The sequence below is a fragment of the Mercenaria mercenaria genome, chromosome 16 (assembly GCF_021730395.1).
Source record: "Mercenaria mercenaria strain notata chromosome 16, MADL_Memer_1, whole genome shotgun sequence".
In the NCBI taxonomy this organism is placed as follows: Eukaryota; Metazoa; Mollusca; class Bivalvia; order Venerida; family Veneridae; genus Mercenaria; species Mercenaria mercenaria.
Genome location: NC_069376.1, coordinates 66,710,599 through 66,736,256, shown reverse-complemented (window position 1 = coordinate 66,736,256; position 25,658 = coordinate 66,710,599). Strand labels below are relative to the sequence as shown.

The following is a 25,658-nucleotide window of genomic DNA, read 5'->3' as shown; positions in this document are numbered from 1 at the left end:
TCTATAATAAAACTGAGTATATAATGGTAATCTTAGAATGCTTTTAAGGCTAAAAGTAGATCTATAGAGACATCATTACTTAATAACAATATTAAGTATATTAATACAAATTCAATTCTTTTAATTGAATTTGCTTTTTCAGTCTGTGCAACATTTATATAAAATAAACAGATCAATGAAATCAAGGTTATACTATAAACCTTACAGTTTCCACTTTTACAACTGAACACAGAATACCTTGCTGTAATTAATTTTCAACAAGAAGTACTAGATTCACTATAGGACGTGTTTCCATTTTTCACAACACAAACTTCTACTTTTCTTACACTGTCATCGTGGCTAGGGAATACACGCGTAACACGTGCTAAAGGCCAAATATTTCTAGGGATTTCTAAATCCTTAACCAGAACAACATCACCAACTTTCAATGGAGTTTGCTCTTGACTCTTTACACGTTTCTGCAATGATTGCAGATATTCCTTGTGCCAACGGGACCAAAACTGATTGGCCAAACACTGTACTCTTTTCCACTGATCTCTATACAAATCTTTAAGGTCTATGTTACCTGAGGGAAGTTCTTCATTTTCGAACTTTTGAGTTAACAAACTGGATGGACTCAATATCTGAGGAGTATTTGGGTCATATGATATAGGGGTTATAGGGCGAGAGTTAATCATAGCAGACACCTCTGCCATCAAGGTGGTAAGTACCTCATGAGTCAAAGTTTTGACAGGTAACAACATTGCCTCAAGGATCCTACGAGCTACCCCTATCATTCGTTCCCAACTGCCACCCATGTGTGAACTATGAGGACTATAACCACATAGAACCTGAACGTTGCAAATAATTTTGCATGGTAGTGTCTTCAACATTAATAGCCTCAGCTTGAATATTATGAATGGCCCCTACAAAGTTTGTTCCACAATCCGATCGATAGACCTTGACCTTACCCCTTATGGATGTGAACCTACGAAGAGCATTAATAAATGCTGAGGAAGATAGGTCTTCAATGATCTCTATGTGAACAGCTCTAATGGTGAGACATGTAAATAACACTGCCCAACGTTTGCTTGAAGCCTGACCACCCCTAGTACGTCTAGAGACAATTTGCCAAGGACCAAAGACATCAACTCCAACATAACTAAATGGTGAAGCTTGCTGAATCCGGTCAAGTGGTAAGTCCGACATTTTCTGACTAGCAAAAGAACCTCGTAACCTCCTACATGTAACACAGTTCTGAATAACAGAAGAAACCAATCGTTTGGCTCCAGTAATCCAGAAACCAGCAGTCCTCAAAGCGCCCTCGGTGAAATGGCGACCTTGATGATATACAGACATATGGTAATGTATAACAAGCAATCTAGCTACTGAGTGTTTTCCTGGGACAATAATAGGTCTTTTTTCTTTGTCCGGTAGTTCACCACGATTAAGCCTACCACCTACATGTAACAACCCATCAGCACCAAACACAGGGTCAAGAGATAAGATACTACTTTGTCTACTAAGATTCTTACCACTCGAAAGATCCTTTATTTCACTAGAGTAAATGTCCCCTTGAACTGTACGTAACACGTATAAACTAGCTTCTTGTAATGAGCCCAAGTCTTTTGGACAAATATGCCAACCTTTACAAGGAAGTCTACTTTGAACTGACCTAGCAATATGTTTAAGTGTAGATATAGCTCTCACTAAACTTTGCCAAGTTGAAAACCGCTCAAACCTGTCGCTCAGTGATCTTTGGTGTACTACTTTAGTAGCACTAACAACTACCTCTTTACGGATTTCCTTATCACTCTGGGGATTTACAAGAGGAAAGTACTCTGGTAAAACTACATTCCGCAACAAGAATTCAGGTCCACTTAACCACAAACTATCAATCAACTGTGCAACACTAGCTCCTCTACTACCGATATCAGCCGGATTCTTATCAGAACTGACATAACTCCACTGATTTGGACTAGACACAGAAACTATTTTCTGAACCCGATTACTGACATATGTGTAGAACCTTCTAGAACTGTTGTTCAAATATACTAAAACAACCTTGCTGTCAGTGTAAAATCTTACATCAGTTAAGTCTACTTGTAGCTGTTCAGAAACGGACCTATATAACTCGACAGCAAGTACTGCGGCACAAAGTTCTAACCTAGGGATTGTGTGACCTTTTTCTGGAGCAAGTTTGCTTTTACCTGCAACAAAACCAACATGTTTGTTTCCTTCTTGAGTGAAACCAACTACATACACTACAGCAGAAACAGCCTTCTCAGATGCATCTGAAAAGGTATGTATTTCAACCCTAGCCATTTCACTTAAAGACCCAGTCAAATAACATCTTGGAACCTGAAGTTTTTCCAGATCTTTAAGATTTTCCTGCCAACTCTGCCATTTTTCTCTGATGTTATTGGGAACAGGCTCATCCCAATCAAGCTTTAAAGACATTGAATCTCTAAGTATAAATCTACCTTTAAGAACTATGGGAGATACAAAGCCCAGAGGATCAAAAATACTGTTTATTGTAGACAGAATACCTCTCTTGGTAAGGGGTTGAACCTCACTATTTGGTTTGAACAAGAAATGATCCTCTACAATATTCCAGACAATACCTAAACTACGCTGACTTGGTAACTTGTCAGAATCAAGATCCAGATCCTTTAAACCTTTGGCAAGCTCTTCTACTGGGAAACATTTCATCATTTCTGGGTCATTTGACACAAACTTGTGTAAGCGTAACTTACTCTCGCCTAAAACTGATTGAGTTCTTTTAAGCAAATCAACAGCTTTTTCTACAGAGACCTGTGAAGACAGACCACCATCGACATAGAAGTCTTTCTCTACAAATTCGCGAACATCTTCGTCAGAATTTTCTACAGATTTACGAAGACCATAGGTAGCAATAGCTGGTGATGGACTATTACCGAAGACATGCTTACACATACGGTATTCGACTAATGGTTTGGTTGTGTCATTGTCTAAAAACCAAAGAAACCGCAACAAGTTTCTGTCGCTCTCTCCAACACTGAACGAATAAAACATCTGCTCAATGTCTGAAAGTATTGCAACCTAGTCTTTTCTAAAGCGGACCAATATCCCAAAAAGACTATTTGTAAGGTCAGGGCCTTGTAAAAGTACAGAGTTCAGTGACGTACCTTCGAATACAGCCGATGAGTCAAACACGACTCTTACTTGGTTAGGTTTGCGTGGGTGGTATACGCCAAATATGGGCAAATACCAACATTCTTCATCTTGACCTAACTTGGGTGCAAGTTCAGCATGACCTTTACTTAAAAGCTGTCCCATAAACTCAAAGAAATGCTGTTTCTTAACAGGATTTTTCTGAAAGCTCTTTAACAAAGTCTGTGACCTATGTACTGCTTGAACCTTGTTGTTGGGTAATTTATCCCGAGGAGAACGAAAAGGTAAAGGAGCCTCCCAACTACCGTCAGACCTTTTCTTGAACTGATCATCCATAATACTCAAAAATTCCCTATCTTCAATGGACAATGAGACCTTATCGTCATCATGGGTCTTGACAAACAATGGATCTTGGACAGTCACGGACATGTGATCACAAGGTTTGAACAACGATGTACGACCGTTGTTAAGTACATGTGTTTTATGAACTGAATTCTAAGCAGTAAATGTTATTCTTGTGTCTATTTCTTCCTGTGTAAAATACAGTGGTACATACTGGTAAGGTCGGACTTGAACGTTGTTCCCATCTTCACTTGTGAGTAAATAATACTTTTTACATTCGACAAAATACGGTTTTCTTTCCTTTAACTTTCGTGCATAAGAGTCATATTTCATTGTCCGAAAACTAGTTTGATCAACTACGTTTTGTTTACAGTATTTGACATGAATGCTTTCCAGTCACGTGGTTTTCACTCCTGATAGTAAAAATTTTGCAGCAGATCCAAGTCATCAACGCTCGTATGATTTTTATCGACCGAGGACTGTACGTGTCAGTAACAAAATCGCCATTAGCTGTCTTTGGTAGCTGACTGGACATAGTTTCGGCTACCTCTTGAAATATTGCAGGGATGGATACTAAGCTTAGCAACAGGGCGTTAATGTAAAACACAAAGACAATGTTATCTTTTTGGAGGGTTGGTTAGGTTACATAGTGAAGTAGTTTTAACTTGTCTATTTTCACTGACATTTTATCTGCAGAAATATAACGGCCAGAGGACAAGGTGTCAACTCTTGATTGATGTCATGCTGAACAGCCAAAAGTACCATACACGTTACGGTCTGGTCTTATCTGTGATATTTTGTTTTGAGAATGGTTATTTTCCTTGCAACTTCAGCTGTGACAAACGTTTTTGCTCCTCTTAATGGGGTATTGGAAAGGAACTGATTTTTCTATCAATCTCCTTTATATAACTTCATCCATTGTATTTTCAACTATTTAGTTGCTTGAAGGTCATACGCGATGTCTGCTTTCGCAGGAATGCCAGACAACCACAGTAAAGTTGATCTTTGTTGTTTCTAGCCTGGAATAGGTTTATGAATGATTTTATTGCCATCATAACCTTGTTAACTTGTTTTTCATTGCTGCATATCTGAGCAGGTTATACTTCTTTGTGTTCGGACAGGGCTTCTCTATTAATGTAAGCATTATGAAAGTTTGCTTCAACATACCTGGCTCTGTTATGACGGACCATGCACTAGCGGAAGTATGCAGCAGAGTTTCTACATAAACTAGTTATGCCACTCTCAGACTTTTGATGTCTGTTAAATTGTTAATTGTCTGCTCTATAGTAATATCTACAGCATTTTTTGATGCTGGCACTGAGGACCTAGATACACTAAAATCATTATTTTGGAGTAGCTCTTCTGCACCTGGTTCAATATTCATCATTGTCAAAAGACTGTGGTCAAATGCAAAAAAAATAAAGAGCACAGTTTGTACAGAGATGCTATATGTAAATCAAGAGCATTAATAATTGATGCTTTATTATTTCTTTATTTATTGATTTCATGGCATTTTATTTCACATGAATAATGATTTATCTGTTAATCTTGATTGTAAATTCAGTTTGAAGAAGATTATATATAATTAATGTAATTAGTAAATTTCAGAACATAGATTCATATTTTGTTACATATATGCATGTGTTAAACATATTTATGTAGTATGTATCTGTTTGAACAAATTACATTACCCTATCCGAAGTATTGTTTGACGTTATTTTAAATATTTTGAATTTGAAACTCTTATAATCAACAATATGTCATTTCTATCTTCTTTACATTACTGCTTACATTTTCGTAATAATTAGAAATGTTTTTCAACTTATGTATGTGAAGCTCTTATCTGTTATCATCACAACGTCTTTTAACGGTACTTTTGACATAGACACTTCAAATGAAAAATAACATCACTTAGTTATGTTTTCTATTCTAGTTACAATTTTTGGTAACGTTAATTTGATAAAGTAACGCACATACCTATAAGTGGCACTTTTACCTAGAAAAATAAAAAATTTGAATGTTCTGCATTTAAATATTGACCTATTTTACAGCTAGTAAATCATTTATGGCTAACTGTAGTGCCACACAGTATTTTCTAAGAAATATTAATGGTAACGTATAATGTATGCTGTAACGTTAAAGAACCCAACTGCCAGTCGTATTGAGGAAAAAGAAATTAAATACAGTTCTAGAGAAAAATAATTCAAAGGACCTGGAATTGAACTCATGACGGAAAAGTACAATACGAATACTGTTATAGTTCAGTCGACGAGAAATCACTGACTGCATCTTACACGTACCAAGTGTATTGACTTCATTTTATGGTTGATATTTCAAAACGTAATAATATTTAGCGATACATATACGTGTGCGCTCTATTGATATGGTTATTTTCTCTAACCGTCACATGATGATTGCTAGGTGGTCGCTTACAACCGTTTTTTATTAACCGAGAAAGCCTTATCAGAAATGCAATGTAGAGAATGTTTTTCAGCAGAATTTGATGAAAAATACATTGTTTGAACATAGAATATGCAGCATAAAAGTGAATATAGAAAGAATTGGATTTTATTTTAAATCTGACACAACGATGTATGGGTTATTCGCTTAGTAACGGGACACTGTTTCGCTTATTTAGTTTGAAATGAGGTACAGTCACTGCTAAAGTTATAAATGCGGTCTGTTGCGCTGAAAAACATAGATGAAATGTGTCATTCACGTAATTTGACGAAAGATAATAATGAAGTAAACCTGCCTGTTTTGCTGTTATTTAGACTGCAAAAGAAAATGTTTCATCTAATATCTCAATATGAACTTTGCTTTCGAGTTCGAGAGAATGATGTTTGACTATCAATTGTATTTCATGTATATTCTCAGATATATTTTCAAATACCCCATTTCAATACGATAAAGATATTAAGGGCATGGGACGTTGAGCTGCTTATGCATTTTGTCTGTCAACATTTACCTTGTGTGTGCGATAGAGGTTGTATTTTTCAATTGATCTTCATGAAATTTGGTCAGAATTATTACCTTGATAAAATCAAGGTCGTTTTTAAATATGGGTCAACTCGGGGTCAAAAACTAGGTCACTAGTTCCAATCAAAGAAACAAACTTGTGTATGCGATAGAGGCTGTATTTTTCAATTGATCTTCATGAAATATAGTCAAAATGGTTGCCTTGTGGAATTCTAGGTCATGTTTGAATATGGGTAATCTTTGGTCAAAAACTAGATCACTAGGTCAAATCAAATAGAAACTTTGTGTAAGCAACAGAAACTGCATTTTGCACCTGATCATCATGAAATGTTTTCAGAATGTTTGTCTAGATGAAATCTAGGTCAAGTTTGAAAATGCAATTTGGTCAGACTGATAACCTTGATGAAATCAGGTCAGGTAGGAATATGGGTCATCTGAGGTCGAAACTAGGTCACTTGGTCAAATCAAACAAAAACACTGTGTATGCGGTAGAGGCTGTATTTTTCAATTGGTCTTTATGAAATTTAAACAGAATGATTCCCTTGATAAAATCTAGGTCAAGTTAGTATATGGGTCATCTTGGATCTAAGACTAGTACACTAGGTCAAATCAAAGAAAAACCTTGTGTATGCGATTGAGATCATGAAATTTGGTCTGAATGATTACCTTGATAAAATCTATTTCTGGTTTGAATATTGGTCATCTGGGGTCAAAAACTAGGTCACTAGATCAAATCAAAGGAAAACTTATGTATGCAATAGGTAATGCATTTTATATTTGGATCTGCAAGAAAGTATGGCAGAATGGTTGCATTGATTAATTCTAGGTCAATCCTGAATATGGGTTATCTTTGGTCAAAAACTCGATCACTAGGTTAAATCAAGAAGAAATTTGTTTATGCAACAGGGACTGCATTTTGCACCTGTCATCATGAAATGTTATCAGAATGTTTGTCTAGATGAAATCTAGGTCAAGATTGAATATGGGTCATCTAGGGTAAAAAACTAGGTCACCTGGTCAAATCGAAGGAAACCTTATATGCGATAGTGGCTGCATTTTTACTGGATATTCATGAAATTTGGTCAAAATGACTGCCTTGATGAAATCTAGGTCACGAGGGTCAACAACTAGCCCACAAGGTCAGAACGAAGAAAAGTATTGTTCGAGACCAAATTTTCGGTCCAATCTTGATGAAAATTGGTCAGAATTTTCGTTTTCATGAAATCACTAGGTCCAACATGTTAACGCTGTTATGGTGTGTTTCTCAGGTGAGCGACCTAGGGTCATCTTGACCCTTTTGTTTCAGTTCAAAGATCAATACACGTGATTTTTACTCTGTAAGTAAGTTCAAATAGAGTTAGATTCGGGAGGAAACACTTGCTCGCTATGGGACTCTTCTCTGAGCATACATATTGAAACTGAAACTTACGAATCAAACTTAAGGTAGTTCTGCACGTTTGATAAACCGGAAGTAATGGCGTAACGTCATTTATCCGGAAAACGTAGAATAAAGCCTGGATTCTGCGTACGGAAATGAAAATCATTTTATCAATTAATTGAAATCTGTGAGAAAATTTATTACAATTCAGTTGCTTTATTTCTAAAGTCAAAATATGATATTTAAACATATGACACGTTAAAATTATCAAAATGATGTCTTAAAATTAGCGTGAAATGTCCGGTTCACTTTAATCATGGTCAAATATCTCAAAAATAAGCACACGGACCTATACATTTTATTTCACCAAATTTTAGGCCAAATGTTTATTTACATCTTTAAGAAGTTTCATCAAAATCTACATTATAGAAAATTTTCTATTCGGGAAAATGTTATGAAAGTAATGGTTTTTCCATAGACTCCCATTATGAAATATTGCTAGAGGTCCACATTTTTCAAATCAGTCTAGCAAAAATCAAGCACACGACCCTATCCTTTTTATTTGCTGAATTTTCTAGGTATATTCTGAAGTTATGAAAAATCAGAGTTTAATCAAATTTCAAAAATCAATCTGTCCCACCTAATTTTGGACCTTAGATAATTTATTTATACTGTATGTAAAATTGTCAAAATGGCATCGTTAATACCGGAGGGTTAATATCTCTAGGCACCTTTTTCATTTTTTTACAGACGTTATTTGGGGGTTTGATTACAGTTGGCGACGTCTGATATATTTATTGTTGAATAAAGTACATGGAAAATAAAACAAACTTACAGGATTTACTGGTACGGAAGGCACTGAATTAACATTTTATTTCAAATTTAGCTGTTATTTACTTTCAGGTTTTCAACGTTTTTTCTGAAAATTTTTTGTACTTACTCAATAGCATTGACGTAAAATAAATACATGTCTCAAGTCAAGTGCGTATCATTGTTTCAGCAATAGATTTCATATTAGAGGCTTGGGGAGCAGAGTTGCACGCAACCCATTTAACTCATTTCAATTAATGGTAACCGTTACTGTTGTTTACAATCGTATAAATAAGGTTTGGATGATAACAGTCTGTTAAAATGTTGTTTTTATCAAGAATACCTGTTTGTGCAGGCCCTATTGACTGGTGCTTTCTATTACCTATGTCCTCGCTATTTTCAGTGACCGATCGATCTATGTAAAACATTATTCCTAAAACCAATTAATGATTTAAAATGTACATTTTTTTAAATTTGAGACAACGGCCTATATAAGGGACTACGTCAGACCACAGACACGAGTATCGGACCTGGGACATAAAATATGACCAAACTGATAAAACCCCTTGTTTTTCATCCTAAATGAGTCGAAAACTAAAACTGTGCAGTAAAAAATGAGCCCCCTTCAAACGATACATGTCTACTGTAGACATATGTCTCTTTTGAAGGGGACTCATATTTCACTTCATATTTTTCATTTTGGACTCAGTCTGGTCATATATTTTGTCCCATGTCCGATACTCGTGCCTGTGCACTGCGTCAATCAAATTAATAATCGCCTTTATTCTTTAAAAAAAACATAATTCTATCTTCGCGTATTCTCTCGTGCTCGGCCGTTGCAGGGTGGGACACGTTTAAACATCATGAAAGAATTCTTTCGGCGTTTAAGGGCAAGTGATTCGAAGCTAACAGCTTCAACCACATGGCCGAGAAGCCCCCTACATGTTTATAAAATGTTTATATTTTTCAAATAGTTAAATGTTTGTGAGATACAACTATTAATCCAGAACAGTATGTATAATTCTTGACCTTTTTGTATGGCATTTATCTGACCAATGGTATTACGTTAGTCGGTGTAAACATGAATTGAATGTGAGCCAATGTATATCCTTTGATGATCTTTTCTTCGGCAGTCCTCAATAATTTTGGGTACTCTAACTAATAATCATTTATACTTTACAGGTAGGAAGTCGAAATTTCAAATTTATAAATATACCGCACCTTCCATAACGGGTAAAGTGAAAGGTGTTTGTTTTTGTCGGCGACAGAAAAATCCCTTTTTACATGTTTTCTTTTATATTAGCAGTGTCGGTATGTTAAAAAGGTAGAATCTAACACATTAACTTTTTTCATAGATTTAGGTCTTGGCTCAAACTTAAAGTAAACTTAACAATTCCCGTCTTTGACTTTACTCTTATCCACGTAAACAGACTGACACAGTCGACAACTAATTTACTTCACCCTCTTTAAATTCAAGACTCTGTTAGCTTCAATATTTACTAAACGTATTGTCGTTGGGGTAGATACGCGTAAGAGAACGTACATATTGTGCCGCCTATGCAATGGATCGCTCGAGATATTTAGTGACGTCATATATTGTATTCAAATAATTGGAATTTAGCGTTTGAAAAGTTTTTGTAACATGGCAAGCTTGTTCAATGTGTAAAAGGCTATATTCCAAGAAGGCTTAAGCAGTTGAAGACTTTGTATCTTACAGGTTCTTCCTGGATTATGCATTTGAAAAATACTGTGATTAAAGATATTGTTTCAAATGCATACTTCAGTTATTTGCCTGAAATTCTTCAAAACACCTCCGCAGATTGACTGGATGAATTTTCGGATGATGGGTTTTCTGTGTAAAACTTCTGACTTTGAAAAGTGTGCATTGAACTAGATATCGATTGGAAGGATTTAAGGATAAATGGAATAATGATTAAAGGAATTTATAACTGAATACTTAATGGCCGGATTTTTTTAGTGCAAAGTAAGTTCTTTTTCTTTTTTTTTATTTTTACATGTTTCAAAATTCCGTTTGTATACTAAATTGTAATTTTTTTTTCAAAACAATTTTGTTTCTTACGGGAGGAAAAATAGCTAAGTTAAAAAAAAATAATCATGAAACGTCCCCGAGGAAAAACACGTGATATTTCCCGAAAATTTCATGTTTTGTTCGTAAAAAAAACTGTTTATTTCTAATATTCTGATAAAGTGATCTTATATATTTGAAAATTTACTGTTATAAATAATTATTTTGCTGTACCTTTTGAAAAACATATCTCTGGGAGCTTATTGTGTCCTTCTGATCAAAATAAGTTTTCAAAGAGAAAATGTATAATTTCTAAGGTTCCATTAAGTTATAATACTTTTTATTAACAATTATTGCTTATTTATGATATATGATAACAGATATAAATTTCAATACATGTAAAATTGTTAACCCAGGTAAGAATTTATTGCAGTTAGAGCTTCTACATTAAGATGTGTTGAAACTAACTTCATGGGGTTAGCGGGCTAGTACTAGTCTCTTCTCCGTAACTTGTCTGGTATATTCAGGTGGCAATTCGTTTGTGTAAATTTTGAATATATTGTTATTATGCTGTTTTGTTTCGGTATTATCGAACATGTAACTAAATGCAAAACAATTTAACACAACTAAGTACCTGATAGATGAAGTTTTGAATATCACCTGCAAGTTAAAATCATAATGGCTGCCATTTTTCAAATGATGAAGATATTTGCTCAACGCTATCAAATTACAAGCAGAGCAACATCGCCTCCCTTTATTAATGACGTTAAAGTAAAAATAAAATTTGGATATGTATACAATGTAGAAAGCATATACTTACACACTAATCTTATGATTTATCCTCTAGACGATCTGGAAAATTGCAAAACAGATCAGTTGATCAGGAATCCTGTCCTGATAGAATGGTAGGAAACAGGTCCATCACCCACTATTCTGATCGTTCTGACGATTTCTTAGTCTATGCGTTACATCATACATCGCAACAAAGGCTAGTTTATCCTACCTGTCTTGTTTTACCCTGTCAAGGCATGACTCAGATGGGACCTGCTACATGTAGCGAGAGAATAAATGGTAAAATATAATTATGTTCAATCTAAAGTTACATGTTTTATGATTATCTCCCTTAAAAAATTAAGATGTAAAGTGCGATCAGAATGTTGCACAAATTGTCCTATTCCTAAATGACCACACATACTAATTGTATGACAGCGTTTCTTTGTGTTTGTACGTCCGTACGTCATGCTGTCGTGCAAGTTTGAAATAACGTTTTTAGTCCTTTCGTTCTTTCTTTCGTACGTAGGCCCTGGTAAGGTTTAAATGAGTAAACATATTTTTTTCATTCATTCAATCTTATGCTGCAATCTTCTTACTATAAAATTATAGACATATTTTGTTCTGTGTAAAAACCCATTTATCTCGTCAAAGTTGTTAGACACATTTTCCATTATTTTGCTTTCTTAACAAGAGAGACAGACAGACAGACAGGCAGATAAACAGACAGAGACAGAGTAAGAAACATTGTGTGACTAAGAGAACCGCGATTTGAATGATAATTATGCAGTTTTACAACCCTGACTTTCATAGAGAATTACTAAAGGGACAATACATAAATGTGGATTTGTTTATTAGAAATTTACACAATTCAGATAATTTTTGTATATAATGGATTATGTTCAGTACAAATTCTTATCTTCCTGCTGTATATTATGTTATTACACAGTGTATAATTTATCATGAACAGGTTTGAAGAATTATTAAAGATAAAGGTTGATCTTAGATAGTAATCGGTAAACTTGCCTAACGTAATAAAAACCCCAATTTATAGTGAGATCACTATATCATGCTTTAGAAATCGGGCAGTCTTCTATGGCCCGAAGAAATGTATTGAAACTCGTCTCCCAAAAGAGAATAGACCAAAACAGTTTCCAAAAAACGAAAGACAGATTATTCTATTGAATATTATTTAAACTAGCTTCTCGAGTAATAGCATTACATATTTGCCACTTGTATCAATGTTATATGCATTTCGCGCGTTTTAATGATATCTTGAATAGTACCTTATGTACCTCACTCACTTTTAAAAGACATTAAATTTTATATTTACTTTACACAGTTGGTAAAGCATCAGACGAGCTTTCATGTGCTGAGAACGGACAGATTATTCCTGCTAAGCAGACATGTGTATTTGATATTGACAATGCGGGCTTTCCTCTGGGATGTCGTGATGGAAGTCATCTTACTAACTGTGGTATATTCAACTCGTCATTTGACTACTGATAGTTATCAAAAATAATATCATGTCTTTTTTTATGAAATCAAGAGCGGTTATTCATCTGCCGAAAATTAATTTCGGCGAACATAAAATAATTCTTCTGCGCAATATATATTCAAGTTTTAAAGATGACTTGAATTGAAGAATACAAAGTATAAATCTGATAAAAATAGATTTAAATCCCCTACATGCTAGTTTATTTTTTGCAATAGATCTATATTAATAGCATTTTGTCTATTAAATTCTTTTTTCAATATGAAAAGGTATTGGTATTTTACAACAAAAGATGGCCATGATGGCATAAGATATCTCACCTGACATTCACATTTGGATTGAATACTTTTGTAGGAGTTTTTTGTATATATTTTTCTTTAAGATTCTTGTGACAATAAGAATTCTGCTTGATTCGAAGGAAAATGTAAGGGTACTACTACAGGAACTCCCCTGTGTAGTCTGGTTGAAATATGCGTAGTGATTTAGGGGGATATAGACTTAAAGAAATAGTGGCTTCAGAAAAGACGATGGACACATGGAATGAAGATGAGTGACGGAAACTCGCCCGACAAACACATCAAACAATCTATAAGTTCATCGTGAGCAATTCGTGTGCAGAAGATAGCGATTCATCAGAGTCTTTCATAATATTTATGCATCCACCTTCCTTCGATGATTAATTTATATTCTTTTTCACGTTCTAAACCACACAATCACTCATGTGATATTTGATAATCTTAGCATAGAATTATCATATATAATGAACCATTGTATTTCAATAATTTAAATCATAACATAATTTCTTTTTAAAATGGGGTCGTACTTTCCTGCAGTCATTTATTACATGCATAATGCATTAATTGTACATTTCAGAAAACTTTACGTGTCCAAATGAAACTGTAAAATGCCCAGGTAGTTACTGTTTGCCGGTGCGTTTTGTATGCGATGGAAATATGCATTGTGAAAGAGGACATGATGAAGAAAACTGCGGTAAAGTAGATATTTCTTTAGGGTCCTTACAGCTGGTTGACGCCAAATACTAATTACTCTGTTCGTTGTTCTATTTTGGAATTGGATTTCTCCACACAAAAAAAAATGACGTATGGATAGAAGTCGGGACATAAGTGTGTCACCATATTATTATGAATTAATATACACCATTTTTCGAAAAGGAAGTTTTTGGGCGTGGACGGTAGCATGCATTTCCACTACCGTCCATGAACAGGCTCAATCAAACCGAGCCTGCAACATTTTCGTTTTTGTCGAGTTGAGCGACCTGTGAACTTTCCGCTTTTTCTATTTTGTACGGGCCTTAAGTTTGTAATATCCACCCTCATTTTGTAATTTAAATCCCAAAAATATCATAGACGTACATACATGTATATGCCATAAGCTGTTGCAAGATATTCTTAATCTAGGCATGTTAAAATGTGTTATATGTGACATTACAACATCGCAGTTTGAATTGTATAGTAAATATACCAAGTAAAAGTGTTAATAAAGTAGCCAAGACGGTCTTACAAATTGCATTGCAAGTCAACAAAGACGCTAGTCTTAATGGCGGGCTTTCTGTTATTTTGGAATTCAGTATACAGGCAAAATACTGAACTTTCATGGTTTAAAAATAGTCTTAACTGCATCGGACATTTCTTTTTTAGAGATTTAGAACTAACTATGAGTTAATTTGTGTACGTTTTCATCGAGCTTCATAGTTGAGATTCTTCTTCTTTAGGATGTGATGCGTCACAAAGTGAGACACTTATTATGTATGAAAAAGGAACTGCGGAAGAATCATTCATTAGTCAGTTTTCCAGACAGTTTTATACTCCAACAAGTATCGTCAGAATATTGCAGTTTGAATCATCAAAACCTTTGAAGTCATTTGGCATTGATTCTACTCGAATACATGTTACAGACAGGCAAATTGATCAAAGAGGTGACGTAACACGGTTCCCCAAATGTAATTTCAAGGTAATGTCAAGGGATTTTCTCAAGTCTGTAAAATTCACAATGAATGGAACAAAAGGATTGATATATATTCAAAACAGTCCAGCATCTAAAGAAGTCGCTGATGAGATGTTTGCAAACCTGGACGATCTAGTTGGAGATGTTTTTCTTTACAGTGTTACCCAAGACTTAAATACTACATTTGATAATCAAATTGCTGTTCCAAAAATTACACCTGTACGTGTTAGAAGGTGGAAAACATTAACTGCTGTCGGGGCGGAGTATTTTAGTGCTCTATGTAAAGGTATCTATATGTTTCAATTTACTGTAAACTATTCAGCCTCCCTTTCCTGAATAATGTAGTAAGTATCAATTTCGTGCTGATATTTCAAAGTGCTTGAATAGCACTGGCTAGAAAAACTGTTGTAAATGATTGTGTATATTTAACGAAAATAACATTGCAATCATGCGATCACAGTGTGCGAACTCTCTGTGTTTTATGTTTTTGTCCCTGCATTTTTCGAAGCAAAAAGGGAGACACAGAAATGGGCTGCGTACTTCTGTATTTCATGTCGGGATTTGAAATACATTTGCAGAAATGTTCCTCATAATGAAACAACATGTCGCACGCAAGACCAATAACCACAGAGCCATGGTCAATGTCACACTTGGAGCTTAAATATTGAAATGATATGGTTCACTCGGTTCATAATTTTACCACTCATTATGGGATTTTGTACATATATTCTACAAAATTGGAAAACGCGTCCTCTTCATGACCAAGGCCCCTGTCTGCAAACTAAAGGAGGTAACAATTAGAAGTCAAAGACAATGGGTCAATATTTTGTTTTTCAATAACGTTACATTGTATTGATATTTATTGATAACTTTACAAACAGTCACTATAACAAATAAATGAGTGGCGAAACATAATCAGTTTTTGTTGTTTTTGGGGGTTTTTTTTGGTAGCTTTTGACAGGTCTGTACCTTGTGTTGTAAATTGATATAAATTCAAATAACATGGCATGATTATTTACCAATACAAACAATATGTCATGTTCAATACTAAGATTTCTCCCTCAAAGGTCAAAGTAACTGGCATACATGTTGAAATTTTTTTTAGTTGGTTCATAAAGTTATTTCCCTCTTCTTGTTTTGCGTTTCTTATGTAAAGTATTAATTACTTCCCTGTAATATGAAATTATTCCATTATATGTTTGTTTTTTGTTAAAGGAATAAAGTCGCATTAAATCTTTAAAAAAAACATATGTAAGCAATTGAAAGCATTCACAAATTAAAAGTTTCCTGAAGTTTTCAAACCACATACATCTTCATTGCAGTTAACGCAAAGGCAAACTGTCACGGAATGTATAAATGTGCTTCAAGTAAAATTTGTATACCACACGGACAGGTCTGTGACGGCTACAGACATTGCATCCATGGTGATGACGAATCATTATGCGACTTTCGCTGCCCGTACTTGTGTTCATGTCTCGGGTATTATGCTAACTGCAGCGCTACCGACTTTAGGTTGTCGGGGATCAAAAACATACCAAACACTGCCAGGAATTTGGATCTTAGTTTAAATAACAGGCTAAACAGTGTTTTACAACATCCTGTGCTAGATTTCATATTTTTGTCAATTTTAAATCTATCTAAGTGTGACATAAAGGACTTATCTCGTAATGCTTTCAATAGATTAAGAAACCTTCAGTTATTAGATGTAAGTTATAACATAATAACAACATTACCAGATCGCGTGTTTAGCAGTTTGACGAAACTTAGAGTGTTGCATATCCACGGAAACCATTTTTTGTCTACAGTACATCCGTACGCCTTTCGTAACCTATTTCTTATCCGTGATTTGAATCTAGCAAACTTACTCCTAACAAAGCTCTCGGCATATACTTTTGCTGGTTTAAAGTTGAAAAGCATTGATTTGTCTCATAACAAACTAGAAGATATAGAAGCTTTTTCCTTCAGTAATTTGTCGGTAAATTTCATAAATTTTGAAGGAAATACAATAACCAATCTTAACAAGAAAACATTTACTGGAGTAGCTGATTTGAAAGTACTTAAAACACCTTCTTTCAAGTTTTGCTGTATCCGACCAAACTATCTTGATGAAAATAATTGTTTCCCAACACAAGACGAATTTTCCTCCTGCGAAGACCTAATGCGTCATTCGGCACTTCAGTTTCTGCTCTGGCTGATTGGCGTTTTGTCTCTGATTGGAAATTGCCTGTCTTTAATATACAGGCTAAAGGTAGACAGGAAGAGGCTGACACTTGGATATGGTATATTTGTAACGAATCTGGCTGCAGCTGATTTTCTTATGGGAGTTTATCTCTTGATGATAGCGATAGCTGATGCTGCTTTCAGGAAAAGGTATTTTATATAACTACCTTACTTTAGATGTATATTTGCTGTTGTTTTCTTTTCGCAAATGGTACTAACTTTTACAACCAATTCTAATACGACCCGATTTGTTTTCCTATTAAACAAAGAAGGCTGAAAACTGTGTGTTATTATTCAACAATTCATTTTTTGACGTCACAATTATTACGTCATAGCGTTAGACGGCATAACGGCGCGCTTGAAAAGAAATCAACAGAAATCAGGCACATAATTGATGGATAGTCGTCACGGACGTTATAATAATTCTTGATAACGTACTAGAATCAAATGATAATCATATCTCAAACAGTGATTTACTCATGAATAAAATTATTGTTTGTCGTTTAGATGCGTATTATTATATCACTCGAGCTGCGCCCTCATGATATGATTCCAAACACTGATTTTATTCAATGACAAATCACTGTTTGGGATATATTATTTCGTAAATAGACTAAAACTGAAAACCTCTAGTTGTACTATTTTCAAGTTCTCTTTCATCAAGGACTATTGTTTAACAGTGAATGAAGTATTTTGCTATCTGTGTATCTATATCTGGCGGCAATGCAGTCATCTTTTACATTACGATATGGAAAACTTTCAATTTGTAACAGATCTATGTAAATCTACCATTTTCAAATATATGACTAACTCAAAAGATTATGAGTTTATCTGCATAACATAATCGTGCAAACTTTGTACAGTTTCCTCTATCTAAAATAATCGGTAAAATAAAACGACAGTTTATACGCGAAACTAAAACGCAAATCTTGAGAGAGTTCTATTGACAATAAAATTAAAGTGTACTTGTCTAATAATACTGACATAACATGACATGAAACTATATAAATGTATAAGATATGTCGTTTCAGGTACATTTACGTAGATGACTACTGGCGCGGAAGCTTTCTGTGTAATCTTGCTGGTGTTTTATCCACAATATCGTCAGAGTCCAGTGTGTTCTTTTTGTGTTTGATAACATTAGACAGGCTATTAGTTATCAAATATCCATTTGGCACTAAATTTTTCACCACAAAGAATTCAGTTATCTGTGTAATAATTGCATGGGTTTTCTCAAGCTTCATCGCAATTTTACCAGTTGTGTATGAAGGATACTTCCAAAACAAGTTCTATTCGAGATCTGGCGTATGCATTGCTTTACCATTGACAAGGGAGCGTCCTCCAGGCTGGGTCTACTCTATTTTGATTTTTGTAGTATTGAATTTCATCACGTTCCTCCTGGTGGCAGTTGGTCAGTGGTCAATATTTTACGAAATTCAGAAGTCTAGTGGAATGGCTAAGACAGCTCAAACTTCACGAAAAAGAGATTTGAAAGTTGCCAGAAATCTACTCCTCGTGGTTGCAACCGATTTCATGTGTTGGTTTCCAATTGGAGTAATGGGTGAGATTTTAACATGTTTTACTTTTTTAACATTTTCACATTTTAATATATATTAATGACATTTTAATTGATCCTATATGTAAATCAAATTGATTCCATCAACCAAAAAATAACTGTGACCTACACTAATGAGAAATGCTCAAGAGAAAACCACTTCCAGTCTAACGATCAGCAAATTTTACGATCATGTTATGCAAAATCGTTCGCGTATGAGAGATAGTCTCTAAACTATCTTGAAGGTATTCAGTCAATAACGGGCTTTGTTCAGAAACTTAGAAAAATATGTATGTATTAAAAGCACCTAATAATGTAATCGGATGAAAACATTTTATTTATATTTAGACCCATAAGGCAACTGAAGTTTTGGACATATTTTTAAACTGGACTTTATCATAAAAAATCAAGTTACCCTCTGACAGAAATGTTACTACAGTCGATAGCTTTGGAAAGTTCCTTATATACCCATATCAGAAAACAATTTTATAATATGCCTATATAAATTCTGCCAAAAAATGGCTTGTATTTCACAATTAAAAATGACCAGGCAGAAAGACAATTCCGTATTATACAATTTAGATTCCGTAATGTATGCTGCCGGACTACTTTCATTAATATGTATGATACAGTTCTATAAGTAGAGGACACCTGAGTAAAATGTATACTTCCAAAACAGAGCAACCTGTGATCTACTTGTTCTGTACAGTTTTAAACACAAGTTATCAAAAACAAAGACCTTTGAGGCGTAACAAATTTAAAGCAAATATTGAACCGAGGAGAGGTTTCAAAGCATTTTACAAGAACGTAATCGCAAAACTCTTCTGTAAAAATGGCAAAGAATGCATTATTTTTCAAGGTGATTCTATTAGATTTTACATGTATTAGCTATTTCATATTTTGTTATTTAATGAATGCTTTTTACTCAATTTTGGCATAGGGCTGAGGATTACTTTTGTGTTCAATTAGAGGCAAATTATTGGGTTCTTACGCTTTATAAATAGGTAGTTTGAGCTTTGGTACCGAAGTTGTCTTGGTCACCTAGACTAATTAAGTTAAGTTGACGTTTGGTACAATGTACCATTTTTCTTCCAATACAGAAAATAATTTGTCTTCTTAAAGAAAATATATATAGTGAGGAAACGTGTTGCAAATGCAAGTCAGTGATTTAAAGAGGAAAATAGGTTAAGAATAGTATATAAATAAAGTGAAATGTATTGTACGCTTAAATCCAGGTGTATATTTTAAATTCTTTCTAACGCATTTCTTGTTTTGGAATTCAAACGTTTTCAATGAAGGCATTCCAGTAAATATAAACAACTAAATGTAAACTATTGAAAGGTAAAGCTTTATTTCCTGGATGCATGTAGTAGCAAACTCAGTCGGAACCACACATTCCTAAAGTAGACCCGCCACAAATTGAAGCAGATATGGAGAGTTATGGAAGATGGGTTGCTTCATATATCCATAACAGAGAACATCGTAGTTGTCTGAAAGAGATCAAAAAATGGGTAGAGGGGAAAGAGAGATTAACCTTTGAACCAAGATTAACATATTATTGAGTATCAATCCGTAAACATATTTCTTTTTGTTATAATTGTATAATCTAAAAAGAAGTTACAAATGTCATTCTGAAACTTATTTGAGAAAAAGAGGGTCATGATTACCCTGGATCGCTCACCTGAGTAATATGAGCCACAAGTTTCAAATAGCAAACTGATGCTAAAGTATTAGAAGGTAGGTCAGTAGTTCACATTCATGGTAATTGAAAGTCAGTTTTAAGATCGGTGTGCAAAACTGTATATGTCATCCAAATTTCAAGGCTGTATCTTAAAAAAAAACAAGAAAGTAGGTCAGTAGATCAAAGTCACAGTCAAGTGATCCCTAATCACTTGGGGTCATCTGGTAATTATAATTAAACAGTCTAGGAAATATCACCTGATAATTTTTGAAGTGTTGTTTCCTATGTAACTCATAATTATAACAAGTGACCCCCAGGGCGGGGCCTCTTTTCACCCCAGGGGAATAATTTGAACACTTTTGGTAGCGGACCACAAGGCAATGCTACATACAAAATATCAAAGGCCTAGGTCTTGTGGTTTTAGACAAGAAGATTTTTAAAGTTGTTTTACTATACAAGTCTATGTAAAACTTGTGACCCCCGGGTTGGGGCCTTTTTTCACCCCAGGGATACAATATGAACAATCTTGATAGAGGACCATAAGATGATGTTACATGCCAAATATCAAGGCTCTACGCCATGCAGTTTTGGACAAGACGATTTTCAAAGTTTTTCCTTTTGGTTGCAATGGCAACCATATTTCTGCATTGAAATTAATTCTTTGAACAATTTTGAAAGGGGACTACCCAAGGATCATTCCTTTGAAGTTTGGTGTAATTCTGCCCATTGGTGTTTAAGAAGAAGATTTTTTTAGAAAATGTTGACGGACGCACGACACACGACGGACATTGAGCGGTCACAAAAGCTTACCATGAGCCTTTGGCTCAGGTGAGCTAAAATTGATAAGAATTGGGATTAATGTATTACATTTTCTCATCTTGTTTATATCTTATTTAAGAACCTCCAGATTAATCAGCGAAATTGTGTGAATGGTTAAAATTGCTCTGCAATATCACTTCTTAGACAATAAACTGAACGAAGGTAACGTGTAACTATACTAGCATGGGCTTCGGTCAAGCATTAGATGTAGCTAAAGCATGGAAATCCCTTCGGTATAAATGGTATATTACGTATACCAGGTGTTGCTATTTCATGAGATACAGTCAAACCTGTGAACAAAGACCACTCTTCGGAACAAGCAAAAGTGGTCTTTGTTCACAGGTGGTCTTTATTCGGGGGAAAGGGTCACTTCTCAGTTAGCCATTATCATGCTGATAAAAAGTATTTTTACAGGTTCTTGCTTTCTTTATGTTCTATGTGTTAATTCGGCCAGTGCAAACTTGAAAACATCAATCACGCAGTAATTATTATGTTTTCTATAATGCGAAAGTCGTGAAATTTATGCGGATTTCAAATATTTTCATGCCGGAACGGTCCAGCTTGGTCGTTATTGGGGGACAAATATGGCTCTTGGGAATGAATTAGGCCGGTCGGTGGTCGCGGTCGCTAGGTGGTCGCTATTCACGGCCTTTTTTTATGAGCATTTTTCTAGGGGGGGGACCAGAGACCGGTCGTTGTCGACAGGTGGTCGCTATTCACGGGTGGTCGCTAGCACAAGTTTGACTGTATTGCTATCTTATAAGGCTCTGGGCATAAACTAGTGATAGTACCTAAATTTTAGATTATGAAAAACAGTTCAAAAGATAATGCTGGTTGCTGATATGTAACATTTAGGATTGAATATAATACTTAACTCATTATTTAATCATTTCAAGCATATTATTTAACATTTTCTGAAACTTCTTATTTAATTTCCATGTATCTGCTCTTGCAGATGGTCCTACCTATCAAGTCATTGATAAATATTTAATTCCCAATTATACCTGAATTAATGCGGGAAGAACTTATCTTAATGCAAAAACGTTGTCAAATACTAGGTTATTTTGTGACGTCAGAAAATATTTTAAGTCTAAAATAACATATTCAGATCCGCTTTTTGAGCTGAAACGTAGATATAATTTTATTTGTAGCATATCACACATCAAATACAAAAATAAGAAACAACTCTTCAGTATTCACCATGAAATTTGACATTACAATGAAATAACTTATCACCAAGTTTTTAACCATACATTTTACTTCTTTATTGCTATTAACTTGTGTCACGCAGGTGAACAGGTAAATGCGGGATAAGATTAATATTTGTATCATTGATTGATCTCTAATACTATTACATAATCATAAGTATAGTGTTATGTTTGAAATTAACTCACATAACTACTTCTGCTCAGTCAAACAGCATTTGACTGCAAGTACATAAGAACGGCATTTCCGTCAAGTTAAATTTAGACATTTCAAAGGACGGTAAAATTCTTTAAAAAAAAAATATTCACCGATATTTTAGGTGCATTAGCGCTTTCCGGCTATGCGATATCTGGAGATGTGTACGCATGGGCAGCTGTGTTTATACTGCCGGTTAACTCCGCCCTTAACCCGATCCTTTATACATTAACAGCGATCATTGGAGGACAGGTATGATTCATACTTCACGACTTATAGATTTATCATAAAATTGGAACAAATCTATAAATTATATTTTATTTGAAATTCATGGAATTAACTGAAAACTGATTTTGACATTCTTTATATCTACTAAACTGTTGTGTAATATTTTATAGAATAATTGATTTGGTAATTATTGAATGAACAATATAATGCCGTTTAATATTTTTCTTTCTTCATTTGTACTGACCGTTAATCTTTTAGTGAAATGTCGTATACTGTTTGTAACTGGGCTGTTCCAGTAATTCGCATTAACCGTGGTCGATACATTCATGTTTATAATATCTTATCACTTGTTCATAGAGAGCAACTACAGATTTAGCTAACATTTTATAGTCGACAGATATATCCGAGTGAAAAGAAAGATGTTTTAATAGTGGTATTATTGCATTAAAATCACCAATATCCTTACATGATTACGTTATGAGACTAGAGCCGATGATTCACGTACTGTCTATCACTAAGATTCTGTTCTGTTCTGTTCTTTAATCATACGCAGTTTGAGTAGCCTCCTTCTTTATAAAGTTTGTTTCTATAGAAACCTTTCAGAACTTTATTTTAATGATCGTTTTAAATGCTTAGCTACAGTAGGTTCCTGATAACACTCGGCTGATGTAGAATACATTGCGTTTCAGTCCGACTGTACATACTGTATAACATGTAATTTTAACGTTTATTTCGAACCTAAACACATGATTCCTCACCCGTGTCATTTGAAGTTGTATAAACTTATACAAAGAAGAATTGTATCAATCAGTAAACATATTTGTGCATTTGTAACGATATAGACAGTGAGATGCTTAGTGCACAATATTACTGCATATGCAAAACTCGGTGGGTATTGTATAATCACCCCTTGGATATGGTGCCTGCATTTTAATTTTGTCTTTCCTGTGATATGCAGGCTCCATAACCTCAGATCCACTTCTTAAATTCCAGTTTGTTTAGTTCTGCCCATTGTTTTCTCGTTTGGGGCAAACCCATTACTTTATCTGGAGACCAAACGCCGCTTTTCGTGGAATTACACGCCTCAACACGTGTATCATTGAAGGTTCCACGTGCACCGCCGTTTGAAAACATCTGCGACTGTCTCTGAATTGCTTTGTGTACTTCTTAGCATGTGTAGATGTTAAGTTCTGCTCAACCCGGGGCTAGCGGGCGTGGACGGAAGCATGCATTTCCACTACCGTCCATGAACAGGCTCAATCAAACCGAGCCTGCAACATTTTCGTTTTTGTCGTGTTGAGCGACATGTGAAGTTTCCACTTTTCTCTTTTATTCATTCATGCAGCATTAGGTTGACTCATTATATGTTTTGTATGTACATTTACAGTACAATACAAACGTATTTACTGTTCTTTTTTGTTTGTTGTTGATTTATTTCTACACGTTATATTCAATAACGAGATACTACTAGAACAAAGCAGAACAGCTAGTTTACTTCTGGTTTCACCTGGATAGAGGGAAACCTAAGTTGACAGATGTGTTAACAAGGTGACTATTTATTCATGAACTTGATAATCCAGAAATGCTCTCTGAAATAAAGGAACCTATCCTTCAAACATAATCGTAATTCTTCACTGTATAATAAAAATAAACTGAAATGATCTGTATATACTGTTAAGGACACACTTTTAGAATAAAGTAAATTGCTTTGACCGCCGCTATTTTTTGCCAAAGAATGCAGCAGCATGAAATCATAAGAAACATTGTCGTTTTATCAATAAGGATTTCCAACCAAGTACGAAAGAATCACGTATTCTTGAAATGAAATTATATGTTTTCGGTAGAGAACCTTGATCATTTTGCTCCGATTATAAATGTTCTAAAGGAGCCTAGTTTTTTGAAGGACACAGTATTGGTAATTCAAGCGTCTTGAGTGTGTTATTATATAGCCATTAATAAATCCAGTACCCAGAGTATTATTTTAAACTACAAATGAACTTGTCGTCCATCCATATCCTGTAACGACTTTCCCAAGCCTATTTTAATTTTGTAAAAATGTCCTTTTCAGCAGCAGATCTGATACGGTACCCTAGCTTTCAGGAAACTCCATGAAATATTTTATTATTATTATTATTATTATTATTATTATTATTATTATAAGCACGATCTTATGCTATTTTGCTCAAATGTTAAGGTTATGTTTGTCTGGTTTCGATTAAACGCCGTTTTCAAACATTATTATATGGATTCGAGATGGAGGTTTAATGACACAATGTCTTTTTTCAAATCGCCTCGGAGAAAATACGCCACGCCCAAGGTTCAGCAAGTTTGCATCCGTAGCTCAGTAATATCTTTTATTTAATTTCATTAAAATCAGGATATTAAGTATCCGATCCATAAATATTGTGTTCTATATAACAGTGCTATCAAAATATATCAAATATTGATGCATGGTAAGCTCATATAATTTTGGTATTATTTGAAAGTGCATTGTCTACTGAGAAAGAAAATATAAATTACATCACAAAATATGTAATAGAAATTTATTTGTGTTACTTTTTCAATGATACATCAACAGAAATCCAGTTATTACAATGTAAGATTTATCATTTCGCAGTCAAAAAACGTGACTGCGGTGACTGCGGCATATTATTAAGGTCATCCTGTTTACTAATTCTTGTTCAGCAGACACCGCTTTGAAATGATACTAAAAACATAGGGTAACCAGGCATCGAAATGTTATCTATTTGTGTATCGGATACCTTAAGGTTATTTCGTTTACTGGCGTATCAATTCCGTTTCTTCTTTCCTGTAATTGCGTTTAGAGCTGTCACATAGACGCGAAATTGTATGTAG

The 25,658-nt window shown here is 34.6% G+C and overlaps 2 protein-coding genes across 2 annotated transcripts; one reads left to right on the top strand and one right to left on the bottom strand.

Moving 5' to 3' along the window:
- Window positions 1-813: 813 nt before the first annotated feature.
- LOC123541975 (uncharacterized) lies at window positions 814-3,561 on the bottom strand. The gene is made up of 2 exons (XM_053526001.1): window positions 3,147-3,561; window positions 814-3,044 (listed from the first exon to the last, which is right to left on the bottom strand). Exons 1-2 carry the CDS (start codon window positions 3,559-3,561, stop codon window positions 814-816), a joined length of 2,646 nt encoding a protein of 881 aa, XP_053381976.1.
- Window positions 3,562-11,695: 8,134 nt separating this feature from the next.
- On the top strand, window positions 11,696-22,832 carry LOC128549372 (G-protein coupled receptor GRL101-like). The gene is made up of 7 exons (XM_053526000.1): window positions 11,696-11,738; window positions 12,781-12,915; window positions 13,807-13,923; window positions 14,666-15,184; window positions 16,221-17,268; window positions 18,150-18,679; window positions 22,699-22,832. The coding sequence occupies exons 1-7, from the start codon at window positions 11,696-11,698 to the stop codon at window positions 22,830-22,832; spliced, it is 2,526 nt and encodes an 841-aa protein (XP_053381975.1).
- Window positions 22,833-25,658: the final 2,826 nt, after the last annotated feature.

What these genes read in the sequence shown, in the direction of transcription:
- LOC123541975 (XM_053526001.1), bottom strand. Translation starts at nt 3,561, where the DNA reads ATGTCCGTGACTGTCCAAGATCCATTGTTTGTCAAGACCCATGATGAC. An exon ending in CTCATCGGCTGTATTCGAAG is followed by an intron (nt 3,045 to 3,146) that starts GTACGTCACTGA and finishes CAATACTTTCAG; the next exon opens with ACATTGAGCAGATGTTTTAT.
- LOC128549372 (XM_053526000.1), top strand. Translation starts at nt 11,696, where the DNA reads ATGACTCAGATGGGACCTGCTACATGTAGCGAGAGAATAAATG. An exon ending in ACATGATGAAGAAAACTGCG is followed by an intron (nt 13,924 to 14,665) that starts GTAAAGTAGATA and finishes CTTCTTCTTTAG; the next exon opens with GATGTGATGCGTCACAAAGT. An exon ending in GTTTCCAATTGGAGTAATGG is followed by an intron (nt 18,680 to 22,698) that starts GTGAGATTTTAA and finishes CCGATATTTTAG; the next exon opens with GTGCATTAGCGCTTTCCGGC.